Source organism: Protomyctophum bolini, assembly GCF_963924005.1.
Source record: "Protomyctophum bolini genome assembly, chromosome: 18".
NCBI lineage: Eukaryota > Metazoa > Chordata > Actinopteri > Myctophiformes > Myctophidae > Protomyctophum > Protomyctophum bolini.
The window spans coordinates 29210378-29236082 of record NC_137879.1 but is presented as its reverse complement, the minus strand read 5'-3'; the positions used below and the strand labels follow the sequence as shown (position 1 = coordinate 29236082).

Below are 25705 nucleotides of genomic sequence, written 5' to 3'. Positions count from 1 at the left end.
GTCCCTGTCGATAAAGTTGTGTGTTCAAAGTGCTGTCTGGGCTGCTGGTAGCAGCAATGGCGGCTCCCATGTCGTGGAGGAGGCTGGTGTACTCCGTGTACACACCGGCCATCGCTGGGGTCTTTACCCGCATATCTGACAGGTTATTCCGCACGCGGGACAGGAGGAGAGGGTAAGGAACGACTTTGATCCAGAGCAAAGGAAAAAAACACCCACATAATGGCGTCCATGGGGCTTGTTTACTGTCTGTCACCCTCTGCTCTGAGTCTCCCCTTGTTTGTGAAACAAGTCATAATGATTAAGTACAGTACAGTACCACAACAACCATATGCATACACATATGTTTTTATATTTTGTATTAGGCTCAGTTCTTGCAACATCTGGATGCTATGTGGTTGTTGTTAATGTTTCCCCCCATTCATTGTTCATGTTACATAATAATTTGCTCAGTAACATTGTGTTCTGACTGCAAGGCATGTTCCCATGCCACAGTAGTAAAAGTACACACCCTTTAAAAAAATGAATGGCAGATCTTCAAGCTCGTAGCGTGCCACGAAATGATACACTATAACCTTGTATATCTGCTATTGAATAGCCATAAGTGGTTAAATCTAAAAATGACACTTTATATGCCTTTTATATTCTCTCCCTAGCTTATTATCTCTAAAGAACACTGTGTTATAGTATTATGATTCACCCATTCATCCAATATGGCATCATGTTACCTGGGAACTGACTGTTGTGCCTCTGGCATGCTTGGTTCATAGCGATGACACGGATCACTTTACCACAGATTAAAATTGCATATCCGCTCAATTAACGCTGGAATGGATAATACACAAGAATGACTCATTTATAACTGCCAGGTGCAGAAAGCTCAGAGTATGGGTTTTTATGCCGTTCAAACTGGGTTTTATCTGTAATTCTCCCATTGGCTTAAAGGCAGCCTAGAGGCAGTCAATCATGAAAAAAGTGTCCACTAAGATCGTCAGTACTACAATCGCTAGTAGAGATGTAGCCAATGTAGTCCAGGCGCTTTTCAAGCACCTGGGAAATATGACAAACATGGGGTCTTCAACATGGGGTCCGGGACCCCTATGGGGTTCTCAGAGGTGGCGGGCAAATATTTTTGTGATAACATTATTAACCACTTGAACCCTATAGCATCCGACCTTATTCTGAGGGGTCGGGAATAGCAGATCTACAGCTCACACTGGGAGGAGTTGTGAGCTTGTAGATTGTCTGTTTGGCAAAGAGGTTTATAGAATGAAAAGTACAGAGTGAAAGGCGCCAATGTCAAGTTTACTATGAGGGTTAAATGTCTGAAAAATCTGATTTAACCCATTTTGGGCGGGAACCCCTTTTGGTGTTTTAAACATTATGTTATAATTTAGCTATTGAAAAATAGCAGATCTACAAGCTCATAGATCTACAAGCTTGTAGGTCTGCTATTTTTGAAAAATCGTTAAAAAAAAAAGTGTATGTTTTTAACTCTAAATGGGTTAAAGACCCCGCCTTTAGACATAAAAAGCTGCAGGCAAATAGCTGAGATTCTGTAATGTTTGGTGGTGGAGGATATATTATGTAAAGGGTGATTGATAACACAAACTTAGAAGATCTATAACATCATCTCACGACAACCCGTGAAATTCATCCATTAAGTGAGACGCAATGCCTTTTATAGGAAGTGAAATTAGAGCTGTTATGTCCATCACATGGTTTGAATCACATCAGACCAATGGAATCCGGAAAACGAACACACACACACACACACACACACACACACACACACACACACACACACACACACACACACACACACACACACTAATGTACTGAATAGGTCTTCTATTAATCACATCTACCCTTACTTTATTCACTTAGTCTCCTTTTCTCAGCAAAATCCGGGCGCAGGGGTATAGTGTGCCTGTCGAAGTGTCCTTGAGCAAGACACTGAACCACAAATTTATTGCGCCCGATGTACAGGTTGGTGCCTTGCATGGTTTCCTCCGCCATTGGTGTATGAATGGGTGAATGTAGAGCACAATCTATGTAAAGCGCTTTGGATAAAATCACTACAGTATCTACATGCACCATTTACCTGCACCCTAGAACAGTCAGTGATTCTCCGGGTACAGGCTTTAGTTTAGACATACTTAGTATTGGTCCGACCGACTGATATTAAACCGACAACCTACCTCAAACCCTAAGGTTATTGTAGCGGTCAATTTGTATTGGGGGTGGGGAGGCGGCGGGCCGGGACAGGGCGGGGGTCGAGAGACATGGCCAATGCATTTACAGGGTTCCCCAGACAAAAACACAGAGAAACCCTGGCTTAGATGACAGTAAAATGACAATTTAATGACTTTAAATAATACTTTAATACTTAAAATAATAATAAAATAAAAAAAATAGACCATTACTACATCAAAAGTAATCAACAAACTTTATTATAATTATATTTGTGGAACCGGGTCAAACAAAATGTTATTCCTCAACTGCCTCAACTCCCACAATTCCAAAGTGCTATATCCCGAATCGCGATATTGTCCAACTCCTAATTTCCGATACCGATATATTTCATTCATGGAATTAACACATTATGCAGCCTAATTGTATTTGCCCCGCTGGATGCATTAATAAATGTAAGTTTTCCAAATAAAAATAAACATCATACATTTGGTAGAAGTTTTATGCAAAATTGGAAATATTGGCCGATAATATTGAGAGGCTGATAATATTGAACATCTCTAACAATCAAGCATTATTTTATACTCTGTCGCTATAAAGTATAAAAGGTATATATTTTTTTACATTGAATAGAGTATTCTCTCAACAAAACAACAAAATAAGAGTGAAACCTTTCATATAGAGAAGTACAGACAGGCCATTTGTAACTTTAGTTTAAACGCAAGACACAAGAATACCAAATCAGATGATTTGAAATCTAATGAAAACAGAATTGGAGATGAATATCATGTTATGTTGGAATGTAAGAATGCTAGCATTATGAACTATTGACAAAAAAAAACCTGCCAATTTATTTTATAACGCGCCCATCTATGTTTAAATGAATTCTAATCTAAAATCTGAAAAATGATCTACAAAGTGTGTGCTTTTCTGAAAAATGTTTTTCCACTGTTCAAATTATGAATGCCCTTTTGATGTATTTCTGTGCTGGATGTATATTGTGTATTGTACTGTATACTTTTATTGTATACTAATTATGAATCTGTGCTCCATACCACGTGAACATGGTTGTGAGTTAAATAAATGATGACGAGAAACATTTCAGAATAGTCACCCCATTTAAGGTTCGGTAGGAACCTTGCATAAGGTTGCCATCACTCAGCCAACCTTTGTAGTTTGCACTGACTGCAATAAAACTCACAAGGTTTAGCCCAAGCTATGAACACAACGCAAGGAAGTAGGGGTGCAACAGTTCATTGAACTACCGGTAATCGATTTAATCAATCATAAAAAGATATTGATAATATTATTATAGGTGGAAAGTTTAAATAATGTAAAAAAAATAAAAAAATAACACAGTTGGGTGACAGTCGGTCACTAATTACTTAAGAAGATAATCGATAGTTGCAGCCGTACAATTAAGTTGTCTTTGCAGCAGTTATAAAATGCATTTACTGTTTGTAACTGGAATTTGATTGACTGGACAAGAGCCCTTAAACCACAGAGAAATCCCCCTTCCTTCCACACGTTGCACGTTTCATTGTCCTAGACCGTCCAGAGCCTTCAGGGGCGTGTGCTGTTTTTAACTGGGTTCAGTGTTTTTTTGTGTCCCCCCTGATGGTTTCACTCAGACAGTTGCTTTAAGCTGTTTGCTCCTATTGTTCCTCCCCGAACCCGAACTCTGTGTCCCCAGACTGTCAACAGCAGCGTGTATGAAGACCAAAATAATGCAGTGGAATGACTTCTGAAGTTCTGACTGAGTGTGTGTGTGTGTGTGTGGGGGGGGGGGGGTGTACTTGGCCAGATGTCCCCACAAGTATATTTTAGTATCATTTTAGAATGAGATATTGTGAGGAAAAGTTTTCTGATCCTCCAGTAGAGATTTTTGTAATGCTTTTATGCAAATATATGGGACTATGGCTTACATATTTAGGAAACGAGTCAAAGTGCGGTTAAGATTAGTTGTTTACCTGATGTGTGTGTGTGTGGTCAATGGTCACCCCTTATTAAATAATAGCTGATCTACAATTTAGGCATTTGGCAGACGCTCTCAATCCAGATCAATTTACAGTAAAGATCTACGAGACAAGGTGTGTGTGTGTGTGAGAGTGTGTGTGCGTGCGCGCTCTCGCCTGAGGTTCCATCCCTCTTCCTTTAATGTGGTGGCAAGTCAGACTCATTGGTGTGACGGATGCGGCAGAGAGAAAGGGGAAGAAAAAAAAGACAGGGGGCTTCTTGGGGTGAATTCAAGGTCACTAGACAGAAGAGACACACACACAATATGAATGTAATTAGTTGGTTCCTTACTCTATTGTTTGATTAACCACTGAAGAGACCAGTATTTATTTTGTTTTGTTTAATTTAAATTGAAGATCTACAAGCTCACAATGTGAGCTGTACGTTTTAGAATAATTGTGGAAGCGTGTAGAACTTCATTTAAAAGTTATTTGGAAAATCTTCACCCATAATGACATGCTCAAAATGGGGAGGCCACGTTGTAGATGGTTTAAAAAGGAATCCAACGACTGTATGAGTGGGGTGAGCTAGTGATTTGTTTCCCTTTTATCCTGGTGGCTCTCCCGAATGGGTCGCGTGCCATTTGACTGATGGCGGCATCGCCATCGCATTCATGAGCTGTTGTCACGTGCATCTCATGTCACTTGTATGATCTCTCGTGACAGTGTTCTATTTGAAGAGTAAAATGTGTGTGCTCAGCAGCAGGGGTGCTGTCGGGTAACGAGTGTATATTTTACTAGGATACAGAAATCTATCCAAAATCATTGTGTGTAGGAAGGATAATCCATTCAATGATAAATCATTCATGTGGGCCCAGGCCAGCCTAGCGGTCCAGGCACCTAGGCTCCTAATGCACCCTGACAGCCGTTTTGCGGGTTTGAGCCCCATTCCTGACAAACTTTGCTGTATGCCACTCTCCGGCGTCTCCGCTCTCTGTCCTCGTTCCCTGTCTGTCTTCACTTACTCTATCAATAAAGGAAAAACTTAATCTAAATTAATTAAATACATTTTTGGGGGAGACGATTTGACATTTCTGACTACCTCAAGGAGTACTCCAGTCCAAAGTACCCCTAGTGGTACTAAACTCTGGTATAGAGGAAGGCTCTGGTGTGATTCAATCCTAGGCCAGCAGGGGGTATATGGCACCCAGCCAGAGGTGACCCAGGCGTGTTTATTAGCCAAAAACATGCCTTTTAAGGACAAAAAACTAAAAAAATAACATTATTCTCAAGTTCTCATTCGTCACAACTGATTTCTGATTACATTTGGATTCCATAGAAGTCAGCTTGTCTTCTATGGAAGACAGAGAAGAAGATAGCCTATAAATACTATTTTAAGTGGTTAAACGATCAGTAGAATACATATTTCATATTTCATAAAAACAAAGGTCTCTGGCGTCTGGCATTTTGTGCTAAATAAAATACAAAATTACCATCCTTTTTTTTGTCATTGCTGGTATGGTCGACTATACCAGTAGTTAACCCTCTGGCCTCTGGCATTTTGTTTTAAAATACAAAATGACCATCCTTTATGGTCGACTTTAGCGTCTGTTGAATGTTTATGAAACACAGTGCTAGTGTGTGTGTGGGTTCCTTTCATGCGGTCTCACAAATCACATATTAGGTCTTGGCTTAACTTTTCATTTGTGACTTGTTGAGATTTTATTTAGCTTAAATCCATGTAATCTTGTATTGACGCTGTGTTCCCCCCTCCCATTGGTCTCCTCCAGGTCCTCGGTGCTGCTGCTGGCCCCCCTCCTGGCGGAGTCTGACCCGCCCCCCCGTCACATCTCCATGCCCACCGGGACCCAGGGAGCGGACGGCAGTCTCCACGCCCGCTTCAGATGGATGGCGGAGCACGTGCCCGCCTTCAGGGTGCCAGGCACCCACGTGCACATCCTCACCTCTCCTGACCAGTTCTACCAGGCCATGAAGGTAAGTGGGTGGGCATTTGTTTTTTGTTTTTTTCGTTCCATCAAAGATTTTCCAAAATAGTAGTATAAATAGCAGATGCTCACAAGGCGTCGTGAAAAAGTGATAGAATAATCTCGAAGACAATAATTGATAGTTCATGCAGCCATAAAAAAGAGGGAGAGAACCTGTGGTCTATTGACCACACATTGACTGGCTCGACTGCAGATTTGAACGGGAAACACAAATTCCTTTCTTTCCAGGTCAAATCTGTACTTTACTTTATTCGTTTATTTGGACAGGACAGTGCATATTAATGGACATTACATGTGAATGCAACGCATGTATGCCGAATTTAGCAAAGAGCCGCAGTCCCCACACAATACATAAAACCAAAAATAAAATAAAAGCAGAACAGGCAGACAGTGGAATACATTACATTAGGAAACAAGCATAACAACATATGCATACTACAGGAACAATGTACAAAGGTATAAAGTGTATCTATATGGTTTAGTAGTGTTTTATAAGGCAATAGAGATTTGCAACTAAAGTAACTTGTGCACAAAGTGCAGTAATTCTTTCAAGTAGTACAGGATATGCTATTAAAGTGCACGTTTTTTTGACGATACATGGTCAAATCTGCATACTTAGCATGACTGTAAGTCATGTTTTTGGTTGGCGAGGGTTGGCTCATTGATTCAAGATTCTGTACTGTTACATCCTCCTTACATTGCTGCATCCTATTAGATACTTATTAAGTATAAGAGTGCAAATCCTGGGTTTTGCATTCTGTTGCAGCAATAACTGGAATGGCTAAAATACACTATAGTGAGACAGGACGTTAAATCTTTTTTTTTTAATGATCAGTACTTTATTTTAGATAAATACATAAAACCTCAAATACAAACACAAGCAACAACAGCAGAGTACGTATTCATGGACAGACAAGATAGATAAGATAAACCAAAAAAAAGAAAAAAAGAAAAATCAAATAAAAATTTGAAAATAGTTTACATTATTTACACCAGGGGTTCCCAAACTTTTTTCGACCAGGTACCCCTTTTGGGGTAGATATTTTTCCAGGTACCCCCTCATCCTCGCAACACGGATAACAAATAAATGTATACGTCTAAATGTAGACGTTTAAATGTAGACGTCTAAATGTAGACGTCTAAATGTATACAGACGTCTAAATGTGTACGTCTAAATGTAGACGCTAAATGTGTACGTCTAAATGTAGACGTCTAAATGTGTACGTCTTCTCTTATGGGGGTCCCTGGCATATCTTTTCAAATGGGGGTCCACGGGCTAAGTAGTGTCAATTTGGGGGTCCTTGACATGAAAAAGTTTGGGAACCACTGCTTTAAACACTTTAGCACTTTATGAACATGAACAAAATAGATGGGTCCCCCCTGGAACTCCCTCAGGTACCCCTGGGGGTCCCCGGATCCCACTTTGGGAACCACTGATTTACACGACCAAACGCAGCATCATCAACTGTATCATAATGTGTAGTAATACAATAAACAATCAAGAGGGCATTGCCTGACCATGGATCACACCAAGGGACCTGCAACATGACTGAGGAACACGTCCCACTTCAGATCATATTTATCCAACTGATTATTCATCTTAAAGGATAACCTCTCCAAAGCAGCCACAATACAGAGCTGAGTGAACCATACATGTGCTGGAGGTAAAACCTCAGACTTCCATTCCTTAACAATGATTTTCCTGCCCACCATTAATGCCGTTTGAATCCAGTCAGCTAGAGGTGCAGGGAGGTGTTTTAGTGGCGATGGATCACCCAGAATAAAGAGAGCCGGTGTATAAGGAATATCCTGGTTTGTGATTTGCATTATATTCTCATGAATAGCACACCATAGCGTCTGTACCCTCTAGGGCACTCCCACAATACATGAATAAGTGTACCGAGGTCCTCATCACACCTCCAGCAAACCGGACTATCTCTGAGCTTAGCCTTGAACAATCTTCTCGGAGTCCAGTAGACTCTATTCATTATTTTAAATTGAACTAATCTGGTTCTAAGTTAGGACGTTAAATCTTGATTTTAATTAAATTACTCGATACAGTCGACAGACAGACATACAGTGTCAGTGAGCATACCTGTCCTGTGCTCTCATTGGCTGTAATACAGGACTTCTCTGGACGCGGTCGCAACTCGGTCGCAACCCAGTTCATACTGTACGATGTCCAGTCAGCGAGAGAGCTGACTGCTAGATATTCAGAAACGGTCGGGGAGGCGCTTTTATCGGCGCTATATCTTCTCGCAGAGCCTTTCACACACAGCGAGTAAAACCCTCTGCGATCAAAGCCTGACAGCATAATCGGAGCAAATATCGGGCAGTGTGTACGAGCCATAATGGAAACCCAGCACTGCACTGCAGTTACACAGAGCCTATTTGTGAGAAAGTGACAGCTGAGGCATCTGGCTGTGTCACATGTGATGCATGTGACAACAAGCCCACTAGGCTGTGCTGATCAAATATGAGTCAAGGTTCTTTCCTAAAAATGTTCAGATGTTTTCAGAAACATGTTTAGCTGTAAAATGAGTTACTTGGCTGCCATGTTGGATACAGCAGAGCAAGAACCAAGCACCATGGATATGATCCAGGTGCTGTCTGTCAAAATGGTAAAGGCTGCATTTATATAGCGCCTTTATCCAAGGCACTTTACCATGCTTGTGCATTACATTCACCCATTCGCCCACACATTCATACACCTGCTCATCACGACTCGGGAGCTAGGGGTTCAGTGTCTTGCTCAAAGACACTTCAACATTAACTCTGGCGGAGCTCGGGATCAAACTGGGAACCTTCTGGTTTCCCAGCAGCGTCTGCAACGTCTGTAATAACATCACTGGTCTATAACACACCATTGAGAATCAAACATTCAACCAAGCCATTTAATAACATGCACACATCACCTAAATAAGGCACATCGAACTGTGCATTGACTGCATTCGCTATTTGTTTATTTAAAATTTGTAGTGCAATTGTTACTGCTCTTCATATAGATATTTAAATGTTTGTTTATTTGCTATTTCAGTTATTGCTGCAACAGAATGCAAAACCCAGGATTTGCACTCTTATACTAAGTATGTAATAGGATGCAGCAATGTAAGGAGGATGTAACGGTACAGAATCTTGAATCAATGAGCCAACCCTCGCCAACCAAAAACATGACTTACAGTCATGCTAAGTATGCTTTTAAAGTGTCTCGTTACATTGCTGGTGTTTTCATTTGAGTTTTCTTTTTTTTGTTCTCCTTTGATGCATCATGACATGTGTTTGTTTTCTCAGGCACGCATAAAAACAGCCAAGAAGAGAGTGGTGATGGCCTCGCTATATCTGGGAACAGGCCCTCTGGAGCAAGACCTGGTGAGAGCGCATGTGTGCATGCGTGCGCGTGTGCGTGTTTTCCGACATGTCTTCTTGTAGATGGGCTATTTTCAAATTACCGAAGTTTAAATATGTTTAATACATGTTTTGTAATAAGAATCATAATCTACACAGTAAGATGGTAACTAAATGTTTCAAATAATTGTAGTAGAGTAAGAGTACAATATTTGCCTCTGAAATGTATTGGAGTAGAAGTAAAGGTATAGCAAATTGGTAATACTCCAGTAATGTAAAAGTACCTTAGTAGGCCTTCTGTACTTGAGTAAATGTACAGTGTGCGCGTGTGTTCGTGCATGCACACTTTGGTTTCAGTTTTAGAACTTCACCAAAGGTAAGGTTATGGGAGCTCTTCACCCATCTGTTTATGTTCATTTACTGTAATACTCACTAATGCTCATTATAAGATGGCCCAATGTCTGTCTACTCACTCTGTATCAATGGTGTGCTGTTGGTCTGTTCAGAAACCAGATTACCAACATCAGACTTTCTCTTCCTGGACAGTTGGCATGCTGAAATTGATGCCATTATTCTCGCATTAACAAAATCATCATCATCATACTATAATTCACTCAATGTCTGAGTGAGTGAGTGAATGAAACACTGTCGTAGCTCCTCACTGCTTGCACCAATCGCTCCGACTTTTCACACAGGCATTGATCATAATATTATGCAGAATTTTAAAAAGTTTATTGCAAAAACATGCTTTTTGGGGGATAAATCTGCTATGTTTCAGTATCGGTAATGTGATCTGTTACATTGCATTACCCACACTGTACATAATTTGGTGTTCATATATTCAGAAGTTCTACTAACAATAATACAACTGTTTGAAATCTTGTTTGAGTTGTCCAAACCTGCTGATGATGTCACTGGTAGGCAGGGTTCTAAACTGTCCCCAGCTCTCTTGAAACACAGCAAGTAGACAGACATGGTGCCATCTTGTAATGGGCATTAGTGAGGACCAATTATACCAAGAAGAAGTACGTTTAGGCTTTAGGCCATGGTTTCCTGTGGTGGTGGTGGTGGTGGTGGTGGTGTTTCACATTGTCATAAGAGTCGGTGTGTCTGTGTGTGTGTGCATGCACTTGTATAATGACAGTTCCTCACCTGTTGGTGTTCAGGTGGACTGTATGGAGGAAGCACTGCAACGCTCGCAGGAAGACGAGGACGCACCTGACCTCAAAGTCTCCATCCTGCTGGACTACACACGTGGCTCGCGAGGTGAGTGCCGCCAAGTATGCGTTTTGTTTGTACGAGGCTGCTTTGACATGTCATGCTGCTAAATAAACTGAATCCACTGAATCTCCTGGAAATAATCCCGGGTATCAGTAAAGAAACCGTCTAGATTAAAAATAGACAGAAGATTGCAGAAAGTTAAAGTTGGCTATTGACCAAATTGTCAACCTCCTAATTTAACAATACCGGTAATTGGTAAATGTTCATGTAGTGTTTAGGATATTAAACCGGTCATTGTTAAAGGTAGCCGTAGCGTTCAGGGGGTAACCCACAGGAAAAGGAAACCAGCATTCTTGTTTAGATGACATTTCTGACAATCAGCATAATGTAGGGAGTAACCAGGATACAAAACAAAAAACACATTCTTATGCTTTTGTGTGTATGTGTGTGTGCGTGCTTGCTTGTGTGTGTGTGTGTGTGTGTGTGTGTGTGTGTGTGTGTGTGTGTGTGTGTGCTTGCGTGTGATTGTGTGTGTGAATGTGCAGGCCAGGTGAACTCGAGGACCATGCTGCTGCCTCTTCTACAGCGCTTCACAGATCAGATGCGAGTCTCTCTGTACCACACGCCCGACCTGCGGGGGCTGCTGAAGCTCCTAGTCCCCCAGCGCTTCAACGAGACCATCGGAGTCCAGCACATCAAAGTCTACCTGTTTGACGACGACATCATCATCAGCGGGTACGTGGCAGACACTACGATTGTTTGGAGGCCTTTGTACTGTATTCAGAGGCCGGGAGAAACAAAGAAAGATTATTCGTTGTTACTGCTGTACCCGAGTACAATACATGAAAAGCAACTTGCGGGGACTTGCAACTTGCTTGAGATGGGTAATCCAACAGGCTAGATTTCATTGACGCTGACATGGTCTTTTTAAGTCTTTAAATATACTTCCCACTGACTAAATGTTCAAAACAAATGTACTTAGAATTCAACTTCAAGAAACGTCAAACTTTCTGCCAGACTCTAACTTCATTGGCACATCACAGGCTCCCATCATTTGCCGTTTCCAGGGAACGGAAGAACAGCGATAGAAAGAAAGCAAAATATTCCTGAGTTGAGTAAGATATCTGGTATGAGTAGAGTAAGATGTATGCAAACATACAGTAGATAGGCTTATGGTTAGTAGAAATAAATTATAGCTCCATACTGTGTATAGTAACAGATCTATCTCAACTGTTACTATATTTTCACCCAACATTTGTTTTAAATTAACGTGTAATTTGAAATGTTTTGGAAGGCCATGATACGTCCCAATTCTCACAATTCTCAGTCTTACATGCAGGTGAGAAATCATTTTGCAGTGTATATCAGTCATGCCAGTATACAGTTAACATATTAACGATCAAGAGAGAACACTGCAGTGTATTTCGAGGGCTACCGTTATAATTATCGTTAATAACAGTGGTGTGTAGTTTCGGTTTTGCATAGGAATGAGGATATGCTGTAAATATTCCCACCCACGCACACACACACATGAGCACGTACGCGCACAGTCACCGATTTAAATCACGTTTTAAGAGGCCTGTGTAGTAATTTTAAGTGTTAATTTTATTGTCTTTACTTGCATAATGGGGATAGTGTACAGTACAAAAATAATTACACATATCCAGTGCTGCAGAGCACTGTCGATTTTGTTGATTCGTAAATCCATCATCAGCCACTGCGTGTTATCCAAAGGTTCATATCCCTGGAAGTAGCCTACAGTACTTAACGGATCACACACTGGACCATTGATATGCAGCCAGCCTGTGCTGTGTTGCCTCTCGGCCAATCGGAGAACCCATCGTCACCAACTAAAGGACAAACGGCGCCCTCTTTACAGTCTGTCTCCAGAGACTACCTCTTTACAGTCTGTCTCCAGAGACTACCTCTTTACAGTCTGTCTCCAGAGACTACCTCTTTACAGTCTGTCTCCAGAGACTACCTCTTTACAGTCTGTCTCCAGAGACTACCTCTTTACAGTCTGTCTCCAGAGACTACCTCTTTACAGTCTGTCTCCAGAGACTACCTCTTTACAGTCTGTCTCCAGAGACTACCTCTTTACAGTCTGTCTCCGGAGACTACCTCTTTACAGTCCGTCTCCAGAGACTACCTCTTTACAGTCTGTCTCCAGAGACTACCTCTTTACAGTCCGTCTCCAGAGACTACCTCTTTACAGTCTGTCTCCAGAGACTACCTCTTTACAGTCTGTCTCCAGAGACTACCTCTTTACAGTCTGTCTCCAGAGACTACCTCTTTACAGTCTGTCTCCAGAGACTACCTCTTTACAGTCTGTCTCCGGAGACTACCTCTTTACAGTCTGTCTCCAGAGACTACCTCTTTACAGTCCGTCTCCAGAGACTACCTCTTTACAGTCTGTCTCCGGAGACTACCTCTTTACAGTCTGTCTCGAGAGAGACTACCTCTTTACAGTCTGTCTCCGGAGACTACCTCTTTACAGTCTGTCTCCAGAGACTACCTCTTTACCTCTTAGTCTGTCGTAAATGGTCGTTCCTGATTGATTTGATCGTGAACGTAATTGTCCCTGGAAGACATGCCAAACTGTACATTTAAAATTCTAACAAATTGTACACACTGCGTGTAGAGGGTTTATTCCTAGACTACACCACCGCGTTATACTTTTAAGTAAATTTAAGGCAGTTCCTTTTATACTTGGAAACGGTACTTAAAACGAGTATTTCTTTAGATGAGTTATTTTTTGCACAAGCAATTTCCCAGTACGATAAAGACTACTGCAGACGAGAGGGGCATGACGGGATTCAGGTTATGAACTGGAATGTTGACATTATATACCTTTCTCCTGTCCACCCTCGACCCTCTGCTTTCCTCCCGCTGTGTGTCAGGGCCAACCTGAGTGACTCGTACTTCACCAACCGACAGGACCGCTACGTGCTGCTGGAGAACTGTGGCGAAGTGGCCGACTTCTTCTCGGAGCTGGTGGACGCCGTGGGAGACGTGTCCCTGCAGCTGCAGCCCGACGACTCGGTCAGCATGCTGGACGGCATGGTGCACCCGTACAAAGGTATAGACACTCTGTCAGCGCGCCGCATAGATTGTAGTTCTCAGTCGGCATGCCTGATTTTACTAATTTGGATTCCATAGAAGGCAGCTTGTCTTCTCTTGCGCAGCAAAAGAATAGGCAATCTACAAGTAGATACTTGTAGATTGCGGTAGAGCTACTATTTGGAAATATACGGTACCTAAATAGCAGGTACTTAAAGCTGCTATAAGCAATAATAACTCAAAGCTTTAATGACCTTTTTAATTCTTTTTGGTTTTCAGACAGCCAGCAAAGGGTAAAACACCCCCCAAATTATTTTGGTCTCTGTGACTAGGGGCCACAATCTGCATTAACAAACAATCCTCAAAGCTTTGTCATTAGTCGATTTGCCTGTCTACTTCCTGATTGGTTAGTCATTTCGACCAGGTTCTTTTTCGACCAATGACAAAGCTTCCAAGAACATCTTTGAATGCAGATTGTGGCCCCTAAACATTTTTGGGAGCGTTTTACTCATTGCTGGCTGTCTGAATACCAACAAAAACGGTAATTAAAATGTTGACATATTATTGCTTATAGCAGCTTTAAATGGAATTGTGTATAGAGCGTCGCAGTCCCGCCCCCTTTCAGAACGACGAGTGGCCCAGGAAGTAATTCCCCATTCATTTTCCCCATAGACTTTTCAAAAAGTATTCATTTAAAGACGTTTACACCGTGGACAAAGCCCACTCAGCTCGTGACAAATGTTTTGGGCAGATCAAATAATTAGTAAGAAGAAAAAAAATTGTTGTACCCTGCCTTTTTTCCCCTTCTTTCTAATTATTTGATCTGCCCAAAACACATGGTTATGATTTGTCACGAGCCGAGTTGGCTTTGTCCGCGGTGTAAACGTCTTTGAAAAGCCTATGGGGAAAATGAATGGGGAATTATTTCGTCGTTCTGAAAGGCGGCGGGACTGTGACGCTCTATAACGATGTCTAATAGAGTATAAACTCTCGACTTCCTGCAGTTCACACTGGGTCACGCGAGCTGTCACAGTTTAAAATGTATTTTGACAGTTCATGGTCCGTTAGACTCTCGTCAGTCCCGTGGAACTGACAGATAGGTCATGCAGTCAGATGTTGCTAATGGAGTGTGAAAGCACCAAAGTGTGTGTGTGTGTGTGTGTGTGTGTGTGTGTGTGTGTGTGTGTGTGTGTGTGTGTGTGTGTGTGTGTGTGTGTGTGTGTGTGTGTGTGTGTGTGTGTGTGTGTGTGTGTGTGTGTGTGTGTGTGTGTGTGTGTGTGTGTGTGTGTGTGTGTGTGTGTGTGTGTGTGTGTGTGTGTGTGAGTGAGAAGCTAAATGTTGGAGCAACTTGGAGTCACATTTGTGGTTCACTAACGGTGCACTGAATGTGAAATTGTCATAGTTTTGTAAGTGCAACACTCTGCGTGTGTGTTGGAGGCTGGAGCCTGCCTGATATATCAGTTTTGTAGATTTTTTAACGACATCTCTGCAGATTCTTTGTATAGGGCTTAAGTGGTTCAGTTAAATATCTGTTTGTGTGTGTGTGTGTGTGTGTGTGTGTGTGTGTGTGTGTGTGTTGGGGGGGTGGGGGGGGGGGGGGGGTTGTTAATATAGTATCACACAAAGTTTAACCACTATATCCATATTTTACATCTGCTATTTTTGAAGAAAGTCATGGAAAAGATTATTTACACAAATCATCTCTTATGAGGGTCCCTCGCTCAAAATATTTTCAGATGGGGGTTTGTGTCCGAATATAGAACCACTGGTCTAGGACTCCAAAATCGGGATTGGGATCGTCATCGGACCCCCCCAAAGGGTGTGTTAGGGCATTAAGCAACTAGTCGACTAGTAAATCCACTAGTCGACCTTGCTGGTGTTAGTTGACTAGTTGATAAAAATACATTAAAAAAAAGTTAATTTTTTTCCCCGATTTTGTAGGCCTCAAGATCAGGTAGATTATAGTTATAGTCACCAATGTACACAGTTTTTAAATGTACAAATGTTTATTTCCAAAAACTTTTTTTTTTTTACATAATAGGTGGTTAAACAACTAGGCAACTAGTCAACTAGTAAAAATGACTTTAAGTGAATGCCCGTGTGTGTGTGGGGGGGTGTGTGTGTGTGTGTGTGTGTGTGTGTGTGTGTGTGTGTGTCTGTGTCTCTCTAACTGGATCACAGACTGCCGGGATGTTGGACAGCGGGTTGAATGACCTCATGTCTGCAGTTGAAACGGACACCAGAAATAGAGTAGTGATGTCACAATGTTTCTGGAAGACGGTTTGGACTGGGAAGTGGGTGGCTGGCAGACACACACACGCACGTGCGCGCACACACACAGACTGACTGGGAGACGTGCACACAGACACACAGTCCCGTGTAATGATTTACACACACGCACACACGCAGTGAATTTGATAATGAATGGTGGTAAGAAAGGTGATGGTGAAGACTGGGCTTACAGTAAAATATAGGCTGACTCTGCATTTCCACTGCTTCCCAAATCCTCCTCTGTGACTCACAGCTGGAAGTGGCTGCAGGCGCCTCTATGGTACGCACTACGCACGCACACTCTCAGAACACCTCACTCAGTCAGACTCCAGAGAACCCATACCCATTAAGTGTGTGTGTGTGGTCCAAATGTCACCACAGATATAAGTACAGTATCATTTGAGGAATACACATTGTGAGGACAATGTTCCTGGTCCTCACAAGAGAAAATTTTGTTTTTATGGTAAAAACTGATTAATTTTTAGAGATGGGTTTACAATTCAGATTAGGATTAGGCGTTTAGAGGTCAGGGTTGGAGTTTGACAGTTCGCACCGGTGTGACGCACCAAAAATATCCTATGCTAATAGACTTGCCTATCCTTCTGAAATAGTGCTGTGCAACTAAGTATCGCTCAGGTTTTACGGTTAAAAAAATCACATGAAATTTTGATGCCGCCACAAATAATATTGGCACTCACTTGTGTGCATGCATGCATCTGTGTGTACTTTAAAGTGCCACACTCACTGATCTTGGTGTGTATGAGTGCGTGTGTGTGTGTGTGTGTGTGTGTGTGTGTGTGTGTGTGTGTGTGTGTGTGTGTGTGTGTGTGTGTGTGTGCGATGCACGTTCATATCTCTAGTAGTACTGCATGTTTCTGAAGTTACCCAAACCCATGAGCTGGCAGAATTTTGGTCCAGTTTACTAAGCTGGAAGCGATGGTATACAGTAGTTTTTCATTCTGTTCTGTGATATGGTGACATTAGGTTTGTGCGTTTCCTTCGTCTCTCCAGGCAACCGGGAGGATTTCTCGTCGTCGGCCAAAAAGCGGATCATGGAGGTGGTCAACGCGGCTCGGACGCGGCAACAGATCCTGAACGTGGCGGAGGAGGACTCGGACGACGAAGGCGGGGCAGGGGAGCGGGGCGACGGGGGAGAGGACACCTGGGTGTTCCCGCTGGTACAGATGAAGCCTCTGGGGATCATGGTGGACGAGCAGATCACACAGGTGAGTGTGGCTCCCCGATATGACCTAACGCCTCACACAGAACTCTAACTATAATGATCATTATGTGAGCACACTCTCAGAGTGTTGAAAGAACTAGAAGGATGGATAATATGACTCATTATTACCTGAAGTAATGTCAGTTTACAGTAGCCTACCAGCTAGCATCGGCTTCATAATACTATCCTCATCTTCGTTACTGACAAAAACTACCCGAGGGCGAGTGACGGACTGCATCCCAGATGCAGGGGTGTAATGTGATTTTATTTGTATTTATTTTCCTGGCGGAACGCTATTTTAAAAACAAAGAAGTTTGCTTTGAACTAGTACTTTTCTCTTCTTCGACGGTGGCGGAGACATTGTTGTTGCGTTCAGATATACAGCTGAAGTACTGTAGCCAAAATGTATGCGAGGAAGCATTTGCACAACCTGTTATGCAAAGTGGTTGTTTGGGTGCTCGGTTCATGAATTGTGGGGAACGCGTTCTAGCGTGCAGCCCATCACGCTGTGATCGTAGATGGGCTGTAAATCTCATTTACAGCGTGTGGTTCAAAATATGCACAAATCGGATCAAGAATGTGTTGAGTCTGGGATTTTAGAACTATGAAGCACAAAACATTAACGTTAAAAACCTTTAAGTCATAAAACAATCTCATTAAATTCATAAAATGAGATTATTATTGTTATTTCTTTCAATAATTTCTCATTTTAGAAATACATTTTTGGTCAACTGTCAATTGAGATAATTTGGCCTCTCAAAATATATAAACAAAAGTTTAGGAATGGACTGTATTTCTTCTATGTGGGTAGAGGAGACAGTTCTGGCCTGTGATGAGGCGTACATTAATTCTCCAGATTTATTGCCAGCGCTGTCTGTCACTCAAATATTTAGTCTCGGCTTGTAATCGCATCAACTCAACAGTACAGTACATGATATCGTCGCTGTCTGGTGGAAACCTCGTATGTCCAAAACGTTTTATTTTCTTCAACTTATCAGTAAAAACGGCAAAGGTACAGTATCTACAAGCTTGAAACGTGTTTAACCCATTCTGACCGGGCACCCATTTTGGTGTCAGCATCATGTTATGCTTTAGCTATTGAAAAATAGCAGATCTACAAGCTCATAGCGCGCCACCGAGTGGCGCGCTACGAGCTTGTAGGTCTGCTATTTTTGAAAAATCGAAGAACGACTGACATTTTTTAAAATCTGATCTCAGGTCAGAATGGCTTAATCAGATCAGTGTGTGTCCAGTGGAAACCTCGTATGAATCTGATCTCAGGTCAGAATGGGTTAAAGCCTGCAGATCTGCTATTTGTTATACTTTGTGTGATGTATAGAAAGCTTTTCATGACCCCGGTATTGCGCAATCTCTGTGTAAAAGTCGCCACAGACATGCAAGGTGAACACTATACCAGCTTGTAATAAACGTTTATGATGTCGTTTTCAGAAAGCCACACCTGTCAGGTGCGTTAATTACACCAAGAAGAAATTAACGCTCCTCTGACACTAATGTGACTGAAAAGATTCTGTACAAATTCTAGTTCTTTCATTTGAGGTTTGAACCAAAATGAATACTGAAGCTTACAGATGCATGTAACATGTTTATTTCTGTGGTTAATTTGTGGGTATGAGCCTGGGAAATAAATGTCCTTGAATTCTTTATACATGTTTTAGCCATTCAAATATTTTATGATGTATTTCCTACGGGTAATTATCACTTAAACCCTTCATATACTTATTGATCGTACTGGTCACCCAGGGATCTATCCGTGGCACACTCCTTTTTTCCCCACTACACGATTGATTGATTGATTGAATACTTTATTAGGCAGAAATGTAAACGGTACAGAATACAGTCAAACACTCGGTCTAAAAGGATATCACCGAAAAAAGGTCCTCCCGGTCTTGTTTCCATTCAGATCCTGGAAATCCCCAAAATGTGGTAGAATGATGTATTTGTAGGTTGGTGATTATGTCACTTAGAATAATGTCTTATTGTAATTTCCATCTGTAGATTGATCTTTGTGACAGGTGGATGTTTTTACTTGCAGGTTGGAGACTGTGGCAGGTAGAATAATTTCCCATCGTCTTTGAATTTGTAGGTTGTTGACTGACGGGCAGAATGATGTCTTATTGATGTCTTTCATTTGTAGCTTGATCTGTGTTAGTTGTGACAGGTTGATTGATGTCCCATAGTGTTTTTCAGAGGCTGAGCCAAGTTCCTGGATGCGTTGACAGTAGGTGACCCCGTGCTAAACACGGCATGTCGTATACTTGTACTTACACAATGATCTATGGATGTGGAACAGGTTGAGCGTACTTAAAAAATGATCCATTAGTCAACATGTCAGTATGTCAGTATGCTGAAGTATATGACCTCAGCGTGCTCTTCGTATTTGGAAGAACAGCTTTTATGTCTCTAAAGCCCAAACACACCAATGATTTGCCTTGGTGCGGTTGACCTTAAAACAGTTTTGTTGCAAGGAGTTGCGACTAGTTGCATTGGTGCGATTTGGGGCGGGAGTGAAAGAAGAGGCCAAAGTACCAAAGCTTCATTGAGTGCTTTCTCCTATGTCGTCGGTCTATTTGGTGTCCCTGTTCTCTGTAATACATCTGTAGGCCAGTGGTCCCTAACCTTTTCTTGAAAATCTCGAAAGCATTTGTGGCCCACCCATCTGAATGGCTAAATGACTGCTGTCACATGCTGTTGTTTAACTTGTGTAACACATCACACCTCCGAATCCACAAGCACAGCACCATGCAACACACACACAACACACACACACACACACACACACACACACACACACACACACACACACACACACACACACACACACACACACACACACACACACACACACACACACACAGAAGGCTTTACTGTGGCTCTGGTTCTGCATAGAAAGGCACCCCAATTGCACAATTACAATCTCTTTGTAAAAGTCACCACAGACATGCAAGGTGAACAAGACACCAGCCACTCTGTTGTGGTTGCTTGTCATAAACGTTTAATGGCGGTTTTGGCACTTACTCAAGGCAATGCCAATTAGACAATTATGCCAAGAAGAAACGAATGTTCGCTAACACGAACGAGATTGTGGAAAAGACAAAAGGCGAGCCGAGCGCTGCTGAGAATTCACAGGGTGATGACTCCTGTCCAGGTGGTGATGAGGTGCTCACGAATAATAATGAAGAGAGGTCCCATTGAGACAGGCTTCAAGCACACTCTGAGCAAGGATACATTTAAAAAGCCTTTAATATGTTGACGGGACTATTAATCACATTAAAAACATTAAAATACTCGACAGCACCCTGTCTTCTTCAGGGCGTGGCTAGAGGATTCATCTATATCCATTTATATGTTTGCTATTAAAAAAAAAGCAAATCTACAAGCTTGTACATCTGCTATTTTGGAAAATATTTTAAAGGACATCATTGAAATAGTTTGGAAACGTTGAAATAGCAGATCTACAAGCTCACAATGCGTCTCGCATCGTGAGCTTGATAGCAGACCTTGATCTGTGGGAACCCCTTTTGGTGTTAGCATTACGTTATGCTTTAGCTATTTAAAAATAGCAGATCTACAAGCTCATAGCGTGCCACCGAGTGGCGCGCTACGAGCTTGTAGGTCTGCTATTTTTGAAAAATCGAAGAATGACTGACATAGAAACATTGTCATTTTCAAACGGACATTTTTAGAATCTGATCTCAGGTCAGAATGGGATAATAAGTGCCCCTGTTTTACGTTTTCCACAGCGTTTGCTGACCGACGCGGGACCGGACGCCACGGTGTTCCTCACGTCGGGTTACTTCAACCTGACGAGGGCCTACATGGGCCTGGTGCTCGGCGCCGGGGCCGACTACCGCATCCTCACCGCCTCGCCGGAGGTCAACGGCTTCTTCGGCGCCAAGGGCGTGGCTGGGGCCATCCCCGCGGCATATGTCCACATCGCCCGGCAGTTCTACAGCAAGGTGTGCCAACTGGGACAGCAGGAGCGAGTGCATCTGCACGAGTATCACCGGCCACAGTGGACCTTCCATGCCAAGGGTGGGTTCTGTGTAGGAAATGGTGACCACACGCGCACATGTTTGTATCTTTTGTACTTTTTGCCATTTTTAATGGTGAGCCTAAAAGTAAAAGCCAAAGAATACGCTATTTTTTTTTGTGTATGACAAAATCAACTATGCTATACTATAAATCATGTTTAAAGGAGTAGGTCACTTTGTGTATCCGCCAGTCGTCAAATGCGACAAACACAGGCTACTGTACAGTAAGTAAGTACATTTCTGGAGTTTTCGTTTTAATTACATTTTTTGCAAGCTGCTGACTTTCATTCCACTATGTTTTAAATATAAATATAGTATTTTTGCCTCCTACATTTCTAGGAAGGCACTCTTGGGGACCCCCCCCCCCCCCCCCCCCAAAGAAAAACCAACCAAACAAACAATTAAGCCCTATTTCAAATATATTGGTTAATTTAAGGTTAAGTGCTGATACTTTTCCTTTTTTTGTCTGTTGAAAGTTGCGAGCATTAGTGTGTGTAGCGTGAGAGAGGCTGGCTTGTACAGTCATCCTGCCATAGCCTCGGGGCAAGGATGCAAGCACACACGCACTCTCTCATAGTTTGGTTTTGGACAGACTCCGGGGGTTTCTGCATGTGCTTCCTTTTTAGCTGTGGTTTTTGGCCGACTTAAAAATCCCTACTGGAAAATGTGGCTAAAGAAGAAGAAGAAAAAAATGTTTTAAGCATTCCCCCCCCCCCCCCCTTCTTCTTCCAGGTCTGTGGTATTACCTGCAGGGTCAGGAGAGGCCTTGCCTGACTCTGATTGGCTCCCCTAATTTCGGTTACCGCTCCGTTCACCGCGACCTGGAGGCGCAGATCGCCATAGTGACGAAGAACCAGGAACTGCAGGCCCAGTTGCAGGAGGTACTGCTTTTACAGCCAGAAGTGATGACTCAGTTCTCCTGATGTTGATGCATTCACACAGTCAGACACACAGTCACATACACAGGCACTCACACACACACATACCCACAGCAGCACGCATGCTTATTACTTTATGACTTGTTTGAATGTGTTCATTTTTCCTGACGTCGAAATAAATAAAAAGTTCTCTCTGAAAGAATATATACCTATTCAAAGATTTGTGCCGCATTTTTACGATTTTTTACAAAAATAGCTAAAGTATAACAGAATGCTTGAAACACCAAAAGGGGTTCCCGCCAAAATGGGTTAACCCTTAGCCTCAACCTTCTCTGCTACATGCCCAACCTCAACCATACATCTTAAAGGCATTTATTCCTTCACCCCCAAATTATGTCCCCTTTTTTCAAGGTTTTAAAGAAGAAATACCATTTATATTAATACTGTATTATCATTAAAATATTAGTGTTTTTTTTGCCAACTAGTTGGAGGCCCACTTGCAATATCCTCACGGTCCGCCAGTGGGCCCCGAACCACAGGTTGAGAATCGCTGCTTTAATCCTTGAATGGCGTCATTTCTGTCATTCCGTGATTTGTCTTCCCCACAAAGCTGGTAAACAATGTAAACGCATGCAACAGAACATGGTCTACATGAGAGCCACACACAAATTGTGCTACTGTTATGTACTACAAATCCTATTAAGATTGAGTGAGGTTTGGCGGCCCGCTTTCAGAATCTCTGAGGGAGGACTCCCGAGGGGTCCTGGACCCCCTGTCGAAGACCCCTGACGCAAACTAAACACACTGTCCTTCACTCTGTCCTGTCAGGAACAGGAGATGTTGTACATGAGATCCACAGAGGTGTCCAGCTCCACGTTCGAGCGTGCCGACCGCCACGTCAAGCTGTGGGTTAAACTGGTGACGCCCCTCATCAAGAACTTCTTCTGAGATCCTCCCAGCAGGTACACACACAGCCCCAGCACGCACAAGCACACTTACACCGAGTAACTGGGGCAGAGCGCCCGGTGGTTCGAGAGGTCGTCTGCTAAAGCAGAACTTCTGGTCACCGGGTTCACCTCTGGGCCCCGCTCTGTGTGTCAAAGTGTCCCCGAGCAAAAGACCCTTAATCCATTTACATCTGGAAAGCAAACTGTGTCCTTTTAGAAAGATCTTACCTAAAATGTGTAGCAATTGGTTTTTCAGAAACCTGTTCGATTTAGAAGGTATTTTGTTGCTGTCCGGCTGAAACCTACGTGTTTTGAGCTTGTAGATCTGCTACTTTTGCTATTACTGAATTTGAATCCTGAAAAGTCACAGTTGTGGACACATGAGGATTCCACAACGATTTGAGAACTACTGTCTTAATGACTTAAGCAGATTGTCGCTGGGGTGGTGGTGAGTGTCCTTGATGTTCCGCTCGACCTTGACTACACACAGCGCTTCTCGTACATTCCCTTGGAGGCAGCAGAACTCACCTCTGACGATGCACTGGGCCGTCCGCTCCGCCATCTGGTCCGACGATGCACTGGGCCGTCCGCTCCGCCATCTGGAGGGCTTTGTGGTGGAGGGCGGCGGTGCAGTTACCGTACCAGATGGCGGATGCAGCTTGTCAGGGTGACCTCCGTTTCAGCTGGTGCCATTTGTTGACATTCATTTCATTCACATTTGCATTTGTTGGCGGATACTTAGTACTAAAAGTGCGACTGCGAGACTGTTTTAACCACTTATGGTATTAAACCCTGTTGATGTAGTAAACCTGAGTTAGCTATACACTTTACACTTTATATACAAATATCTACAAGTGAGATATTTTTGGCTATTGTTCCCCCCCAGAATATGGATGTTGGGGTTCAATTTAGTAAATGGAATCGCTTCTTCCGGTTCCTCGAATCACAGAGCGCAGAAACGCAACCAATAAACGTTGACGGACAATATATTTAGATTTCATTTGGATATTGTTGTTGTTGCCAGACTTGCCACTACAAAAGCACTGTCTACACAACCCAAGGTTTGACCAAAGTTCAACATCACTTTAAGTACATGTTTTTACATATCCACTAAAAACTACTGGTGACTGTGTGATGAGTTGGTTGTCAGAACTCATTGACTCCCACACACAGCCACTTGGGTTTTCCTTCACAATGCTGTTCCTAAACACAAACAGAAAGGCAGACCTCGTATCAAGCAGCCTGTGGTTTCTTAGAAATGTCTACAGTCATTGTGGTGTGTCCCGGTTCCATTGCTGGAAGAAGTACTCTGTGGTATTTTTACTTTTACTATAAAAACATCAATGTCCAAAATCATGTTACAAGTAAAAATGCCTATATTTTAAATTGTACTTGAGTGTAAAAAATGTAAAAAGAACCACCTCTCATCCGCTGAAAAAACTTAAGAGGTGCTGGGCCACAAAGGGAACATGAGAAAAATAAGTGTGCGGAGCTTCCCTTTATTTTTAAATTGCACTTGAATAAAAGTACTTAAGTGCTCACATCAAGACATACTTGCAGTACTCCCTCAGTAAATAAATGAGGGAATTAAAGCGTTCCCTTAACGTTTAGTATAATACAATTAGTAACTGAAGTTTAATATTATTGTAGTGGAGTCAAAAGTACAATATTTGCCTCGGACATGTAGCGGAAATAGAATAGCGAAAAATGGAAATACTCAAGGGAATGAAAGTTGTACTTAAGTACAGTACTTAAGTAAATGTCCAGCACGGTCCTGTTCCTGCACTTCCCAGAAGCTATGTGCTTGGGCTGATTCACTTCCATCATGGACTGAGTCATTCTGCTGAGAGATCTACCGATGCCATTTCTTCCTGCCTGATACCAATTCCGATAACCGTAAATTGCGTGTTCTTAACAGTACCTACGGTATCTGTGTAATTAAAAAAAGTAGTCTCAAAGTGGGGACAATTAAGGGACTCTCGGGGGTTCCCTGAGCAGGTCCCAAATGGACCCTTACAGGTGTGTAACTCTAAGAGAGTACAAATGTTTATGGACTTCCTTGAAATGTCAAAGTTTTAGTACCACCGATAATATAGTAATAAACCCATTTTGACCTGAGATCAGATTATAAAAATGTCTTCTCTATCCTGACAGTTTTCTGAAAAAGCTATGTTTCTATGTCAGCCGTTTAAAAAAAATAGCAGACCTACAATCTTGTAGCGCGCCAGATCTGCTATTTTTCAATAGCTAAAGCATAACATAATGCTTACACCAAAAGGGGTTTCCGCCCAGAATGGGTTAATTTTCAATGTGCAGCTACCAGTTAGTAAAATAATAATCTAAATAGTACAGTCCCTGCACATTGCTGCGTTTTTCAGATTTTTTTTGCAGCGTTTTTCTGCTGGTTTTTAGAAAAAACGTGTCCAGTCTGCAAGGACCTTAAGAGTATAAGACCTTAAGAGCAACATCACCTGAAGCATTCAAAATATTACTGTAAATGAAATCATCATGCAATACATTATGCGGTATCAGAATGGCATCGACTGGCATACTTGCCA

General features: G+C 42.3%; 1 protein-coding gene across 3 annotated transcripts in view; it reads left to right on the top strand.

Annotated features, from left to right (window-relative positions):
* The first annotated feature begins 40 nt into the window (after positions 1-40).
* The window catches only part of pgs1 (phosphatidylglycerophosphate synthase 1), a 36047-nt gene continuing 10382 nt past the window's right edge, over positions 41-25705 (top strand). For all 3 annotated transcript variants that reach the window (XR_013965803.1, XM_080789816.1, XM_080789815.1), the window contains exons 1-10: positions 41-172; positions 5936-6140; positions 9443-9520; positions 10663-10762; positions 11263-11452; positions 13618-13796; positions 17060-17274; positions 21032-21323; positions 22055-22203; positions 23029-23162. Coding sequence is in view for 2 of the 3 variants with exons in the window: in XM_080789816.1 (XP_080645942.1) it covers positions 57-172; positions 5936-6140; positions 9443-9520; positions 10663-10762; positions 11263-11452; positions 13618-13796; positions 17060-17274; positions 21032-21323; positions 22055-22203; positions 23029-23148 (1644 nt within the window). In the remaining variant the exon portion in view is untranslated. The remainder of the gene's footprint in view (positions 173-5935; positions 6141-9442; positions 9521-10662; positions 10763-11262; positions 11453-13617; positions 13797-17059; positions 17275-21031; positions 21324-22054; positions 22204-23028; positions 23163-25705) is intronic.